Source organism: Rhagoletis zephyria, unplaced genomic scaffold (genome assembly GCF_001687245.7).
Source record: "Rhagoletis zephyria isolate East Lansing unplaced genomic scaffold, Rhagoletis_zephyria_1.1 Rzeph_scaffold_09088, whole genome shotgun sequence".
Taxonomy (NCBI): Eukaryota; Metazoa; Arthropoda; class Insecta; order Diptera; family Tephritidae; genus Rhagoletis; species Rhagoletis zephyria.
Genome location: NW_016166167.1, coordinates 8,222 through 15,668, shown reverse-complemented (window position 1 = coordinate 15,668; position 7,447 = coordinate 8,222). Strand labels below are relative to the sequence as shown.

The following is a 7,447-nucleotide window of genomic DNA, read 5'->3' as shown; positions in this document are numbered from 1 at the left end:
AGTATCTCATTTCTGTAATAATTTTTTTTCGAATCTTCAAAGAAAGTTATATAAAGTGGTTGACACGAACTCGTAAAGAAATTTCTGTACGAAAAATTGAGAAAATTTTTAAAAAATTCTGCAAGAAATTCTTCACATAGCAGCATTATTTTAATTCTCTTACCGATTTTTTTCCGAAATTTCATAAAAGAATCAAAATGTGCACAGTTTATTTCATTTTAGAAAACTCAGCAAAAATCTGATGAGATATTTACCAATTTCTCTACAATTCAGAATACTCTGCAAAAGATGTTTGTACGGGATATGTATACGTACAAACTTCTATTAAATTTTCTTAAATCGGCTCATGCTCTATGCGAAAACAGTCTTTTATTTTTACATCAAATATGTTAAACATATTTCCATTTGGAAAGGATGCCTTTAATCATAAAAAAGCAAGATTTGATGCCGATAACGTTTTCCCTACTACCTTCTCCGTCATCAACAAAGCCATCAATGATATCACGAGTCTTGTTGTATGTCAGGTCATTTTTAATGCTTACTTTATCAAGCATGATCTCGCAAACGCGCTCATTTTCAGACATATCTTTTGTAATATTTTGCAAATTCTGTAACACTTTCGGGTCAATTCCAGGGGCAACAGACCTAATAGGGCGCCAACGAAGGAGGGGTTTTTTGTGGGGTAGAGCAAACAGTAGGTCGTCCCGCATGAAATTATATGCTTTTGACGACATATAGTTAATGTTTTGTCCAAAGTCTTCTCCGATTGGTTGTACGAATGCGTCGTGTTTACAATCATGGTAGCAAACCAGATCGCATGCTCACTTGCTTTGAGGCAATAATAGCTCGTTTCTCTAAATCTTTATACTTTTTCGAAAGTAATGCAATTTGTGCTTCAAGATCTTTTATTTGATCCATTTGTTTAATTTCACGCTTCTGGTAAGCTCTACATATTTGTGCGTGACGTTCCTCAGCGAAAATAGGTTCCTCTTTTTGAGGCATATCTGAGGCAATATTTTCTGCTACAGAATGCGTCTTCTTTTTTTGAATAATCTGGGGGCTTTGTTGTTCTGAATACTTGTTTTTGTTTGAATATTTTACGTCTGAAAAGAGGGCGAATTCCTCGAAAGTTAGGTCGGTCTCTAATGCTTGAACTGGTTCGCAGTATGTGCGCGTCACGGGTTGCATAACCCACTGGGAGGAGACGCTATTGTCTTGAATTTCTGTTTTTCCTTTCTGATCTTCAGTTAGGTGGAAGACCGGAAAAGCACCACGCAACAACCGCTTGGTTGAAATAAATTTCTTATCAAAATGACGTTCGCAAATAAATAGCTTTATAGTTGAAGGCAAGGGCAACTGCAATTTGCACGCTAAAGCCCACTCGTTCCGATCGACCTCCGTCTTCGGAAACTCAAAACGCTTGCAAAAACCTTGCACCGGACGGCACGCATGGCGAACGGAACAAGTTCCTATAATTTTTTTTTTCAATATTTATGTATATAAATATACATCATACAAAAATTTTCGTACGGCCCTAATGCAGTCCTACCCTAATGTACATCCTTATGTATCTGTGGACTTTTGAAGCATTGAACTCTAGCTATAAGTCACAAGCAATCAAACTAATATACAGTCATGTGAAAATTAATAGGAACACAACATTTTGACTATTTTCCATTGTTCCTTTAATGTTTATATATATTTTTTTTTTTAAATACAGCTCATTGGGTCTTAAGCAATTGCTTAGGTTTTATGCATACTTCCCATTGTTTAACAAAAACCACATAAGTCCAAATTTCACACTTTGTAGAAAATTAGAAAAATTCAACAAAATTTTATAACAACAAACTTTTTATTAGGATTTTCTAAAAAAAATCTAATTAACACAGTTTCATAGCCCATTAAATTCCAGCTTAAGAAAGTGCAAATTACAAGTAGTTAAAAATTCGCGTTGATTTTTGATAATTTTTTGGCGGATAGTGTTATTATTTTCTTCCATACAAAAAAATTGTTGAACACACTTTATATGGAGAAAATAATAAAAGTATCCTCCAAAAAAAATATCAAAAGTCAACGCGAATTTTAAGTACTTGAATCTTGCACTTAAACTTTGGACCTATATTTGGGTTGTTCACACTTTCTTGGTTATCAGGTTATCTGATTATGTGGTTACTTTTTTTATTCAGTTTACAACAATAACATACATTACAGAATAATGATTTTTAACCAGATAACCTGATAACCAGGCAAGTGTGAACAACCCAATTGTTTTTGTTAGATAATAAGCTGTATTTCTATAATAAAACGTAAACAAACAATGGTCAAAATAATTTGCCTTATTTTAATTTATAATTAATTTCCGCGATTACTTAAATTCAATTACAAATTACCAAGGATATTCAAAAAAATATAAGTGATTTCGATAGTTCTCTCTTTTGAACTGCGACTTAAGTGTCAAACGTACATATGCATGCATTTGAAATCGTATAAAAAATTATATTTCCATGTTTTGTATTCGTTAACCCTAAAATCAGCTACAAAGAGAGCTAAATTTTGTTGTCACTTCTACCTTTTTGAATATAATTACAATTAACAAAGCATGGCTATTTTTTATACCGGCACTGAATGCAACGTTACGAAAAAATGAAATATAATTTATAAAAGCATTTTTTTTTTACTCACACTGTATATACACATGTATGCATAATCACACTATATTATAAATGGTTATGTACAATCAATAAACGTAGATATATGTATACCGCAACACCTTTAACTCGAATAAGCATCTACATATGTACAAATATATGTATATACAGTCGTCTTGTGGGTTGTCTCTTGTTTATTTAATGTTCACTATTTTTCTTTTTTCTTCAAAGGTCCAGCTGGTTATACAACAAATACCATATAAATTTAAATTTAAAACTTTGTACAAAAATTATAAAAATTCGGCAAAATTTCAAACTATTTAAACAGAATATTTAGAAANTGTACAATCAATAAACGTATATGTATACCGCAACACGTTTAACTCTAATAAGCATCTACATATGTACAAATATATGTATATACAGTCGTCTTGTGGGTTGTCTCTTGTTTATTTAATGTTCACTATTTTTCTTTTTTCTTCAAAGGTCCAGCTGGTTATACAACAAATACCATATAAATTTAAATTTAAAACTTTGTACAAAAATTATAAAAATTCGGCAAAATTTCAAACTATTTAAACAGAATATTTAGAAAAAGTCTTGGTATGCAGTTTTGTAGCCCATTTAATTAAAGTCCAATGAAGTACAAGTTTCAAGTTGGTAAAAAATATCGTTGATTTTGGGCAATTTTTTCACTGGTAGTATCCCCCATATGTATAAAAGAAAATTGTCGACCATACTTTGTATGGAAGAAACGTGAAACACCTTCAACCAAAAAAATTTTCAAAAATCAACGAGATTTTATACCAACTTGAAACTTGCACTTCATTAGTCTAGAATTAAATGGGCATACCTACAAAGATTTAAATGTAAATTTATATAAAATAAATAAATAAACATCTACACCCAAATTCATAAAAAATAAAAGACTAACTTAAATCGAAAATTTGTATGAAAATGTCACTTTATAAAACTCTTTAATTCTATTTTATTTTTTATGAATAAGGCCATAAATAAACAAAAGACAAATAGCCAAAACTGGTTCAAAATATTTTGTGGGCAACTGTACATACATATGAGTATATGTGCATACATATGTATATATGTATGTGTTTTGTATGTACCGCAGTGATAGATTCATGTACTAAGTTAATAATATTTAATAACAAGAGTGACACTTACCAAGCTGTAGTGTGGGAACCGCATTTTTTTTAACAATTTTGGTCCTACTGCATCCTGCTCAAAATGTTTCGTACATAAAAACGGATTCGTAGGAGGCAGGACCCAATTAGCATCAGTCAGCGACATCCCAAGATTCTCCTTCCACTTTTTCTGCATCTCCCTGTCGATCGGGAAGGCAAACATACGCGTAGTTACATTGCTGTTGTGGCATTCAGGAGCACGGCACTTCCTTATTGGCGGCATTTTAATATTTAAAATAAATATTGATGAAAATTTGTATTTATTTAGCGCGATAAAATATTTGCGACCGATCACTTCTCACAACTGATAGCTTTTGACGCAATCATAAAAGTAAATTACCGGCGGAACTATACTTACCACAAATCCACATTTTTACATTTGTACAAATTAACGGCACTTAAAAGGGGTAACGTTTTGCCGCATTTATATGGATAACAATAGTTGCGTTTTTTTACTCATTTCCAGTAAAATCCAGTAAAAGTTTTTACGAATTTTCATGTTTTGGCGTTTTCGTACGCAAAAACTTGCAAAGTAGGGGAAATTGAGAGAGCGAAAAATGACAGTTGAAGTTGCAAGTTTTTACTGGATAAATTTTCACTTGTAAGAATTTGCCAGTACGAAAAAGAGCTGATTGCATGTTGCTGGATGGAATTAAAACAAATAAGGAGACTGTTTGTGGGTTTTTATTGTTGAAATTCACAAAATAAACCTATTTAAATATAAAATATATTGTTTTATTAGGAATTTGCTGCGAATAAACAACCAATTTATCAGCCGTTCATGAAACTTGCAAATTATTACTAGAAAAGCGTTCACGTACTTTTTTGCAAATTTTTTCTATGAGAGCGAATTCTTAGAAATAAAGTTACTGGAGAGTTGCTGGCAAGTTACTGGATAATTTGTAAAAAACAACTAATGAGATATGTATCTATTCAACAAGGCAATTCAAAGAAAAAGGAAAAATCTTGTTTTGCCGTTTACCGTTAAAAGGGGTAACGTTTTGACGCATTTATATGGATTCCAATGAGATACACCTGCGTTCAACTAATTAGCAACGAAATTCAAAATGATATTCTTTGCAAATTATGTAAATTTTTTTATTTTTAATAATTTTGGTTTAAAATATATTTCAATCTGTAACGGAAACCACAATAATACAAGTTTCAAAGCTTGCAAAGATTGCAAAACAAAAAAAAATAAAATTTCAAAAAATTGTCCTTAAAATTTAAAAATGTTCAATTGGAATATGCAGTTTTGTAGCCCATTAAATTTTAGTCTAAGAAAGTGCAAGTCTCAAGTCGTTAAAAGTTACCGTTAATTTTTTAGATTTCTTTTTGTGGTGATGTTTCTTCATAAAAAAAATTTTGATCATGTGTTATATAGAAGAAAATTTTTGCAAGCTTTGAAACTAGTATCATTTTGGTTACTGTTACAAATTGAATTATACTGTAAATGGAAATTATTAAAAATAAAAAATTTACATAATTTGCAAACAATATCATTTTGAATTTCGTTGCTAATTAGTTGAACACAGGTTTTGTATCTATGCAAGAAGGCAATTCAAGGAAAAAAGAGATATCTTGTTTTGCCGTTTACCGTTAGAAGGGGTAACGTTTTGCCGCATTTATTAGGATACCAATGACCACTGTTGTCAACTTCGTGCTTTTCGCACTAAATTTAGTGCCTTTCTATATTAAAAACGCGAAAATTTTTAAGTTTGGTGATTTGTTCTTTTCTTTTAGTTTGAAGACACCAAATCTGTAAATCTTAAAAAAATAGGAGCAAAATTTATAACAAAAGTAAGTTTCGTAAACGAAAGAGCTTTCTTTTGATAGGAGTTGTAGAAAAAATTTATCACCAGTAATTTAAATGGAGAATGATTGTTAATTTCCTGTAAATTTCCATATAGAATTAAAAAACTTAAAATTATTTTTCACTTAAATTGCTTTCGTGAAACTGGCTGTTAAATACTCGGAAAAAGTTTATCAATTTTGCTTAGATCTAGAGCAAATTCTCGTTGTTGAATGTTCTCTGGTGCAAACGACTCAGTGGAAATCATTGTGGTATGGAAATCTGAAACGTTTCTTGTATGGAATTTAACAGAGGCATTTGGATCGCAATGATTCTGTTAAATTCCGGGGAAGAAACAAAGAAATAAATGTTTAGCTACAGATATGTGTTTTGCAAGAAACATCTGGCAACATGTGTGTTTAAAGAAGTTGAGCTTATAAAAAATCAAAAACCTGCCAAATCTTCGTTTTAAAATGGTTTTTTTTCATGTTTAAATTTTTTTTATATGATTATTTATTAAACTAAAATTAGAAATAAATGTAATGCTTGTACAAAGTTCATATTCTGGTGATTTTTTGTTTGTTTTATGTTATCAGAAAGGCCCTAATCAGAAAACTTCATTATTTAAAGGAGAAGTAAAAAACATTATAAAAAGAAAATCAAAAACTTCAAATACCTATGTACGTTTTTTTAAAAAGTGGCATACCTAACTCCGTTGTTTTTGGTACTAACACGTTCAAATTTTTAGTGCAATTGTATTTTAAAATCTGTGAAAAACACAGTTTCGAAAAATTGTTGGTTAGGGCCTTTGTGAGTTAAGCTATCGACCCTGCAAACTAAAGTTCCCGAAATCTTAATGAAATCATTAGGAGTATCTCATTTCTGCAATAATTTTTTTTCGAATCTTCAAAGAAAATTATATAAAGTGGTTGACACGAACTCGTAAAGAAATTTCTGTACGAAAGATAGAAAAAATTTTTTTAAAATTCTGCAAGAAATTCTTCACATAGCAGCATTATTTTAATTCTCTTACCGATTTTTTTTCCGAAATTTCATAAAAGAATCAAAATGTACACAGTTTATTTCATTTTTGAAAACTCAGCGAAAATCTGATGAGATATTTACCAATTTTTTTAAATTTCTCTACAATTCAGAATACTCTCCAAGAATTGTTTGTACGGGATATGTATACGTACATACTTCTATTAAATTTTCTTAAATCTCGGCTCATGCTCTATGCGAAAACAGTCTTATTTTTACATCAAATATGTATAAAATCTTTGTATGCACATACAAATTAAAATAAATTGCATCAAAAACTTTTCATTTGTAAACAATTTTTTAGCAATGATTTCTGACTATATACATATGTATGTATGTATTTAATGGAAGTTTGTGTAGGTATTTTTTAAAGCAAATGTAAACATAAAAATTTTATAAAAAACAGACATACATATACAGTCGTGCCTCTATATAGCGAACGCCCGCTATAGTGAACACCTCGATATAGTGAACACCGAAATATTTACCTGCATGGAGGATGGTTCCGTGCGCAGAAGTGGAAAACTTTTGACTGCCATTCACCTGGGAGTGGCCAGAAGCGATTCTTGTGCGTACGGTTCAAATCGCAGCTCACAACGTCCGGATATTTATATCCACGTATCCTCTGGGTAGCAACCAAACACCCGTTTGGGAGCGAGCTAAAGTGAGAAGGCGTAAAACTGCGCGTGCGCTGGGTTTGGGTCCCGCCACGTTAAAACTCCGCCCAATGAAAAGAAGCAAACAGCCTCGGATGAGACCCGTTT

The 7,447-nt window shown here is 31.3% G+C and overlaps 1 protein-coding gene across 1 annotated transcript; it reads right to left on the bottom strand.

Moving 5' to 3' along the window:
* Positions 1 to 825: 825 nt before the first annotated feature.
* Positions 826 to 1,469, bottom strand: LOC108375540 (uncharacterized; the record flags this gene model as incomplete). Its single annotated transcript, XM_017631681.1, has 1 exon — positions 826 to 1,469. A coding segment is annotated over one exon (644 nt), but the record flags the coding sequence as incomplete, so codon positions are not given.
* Positions 1,470 to 7,447: the final 5,978 nt, after the last annotated feature.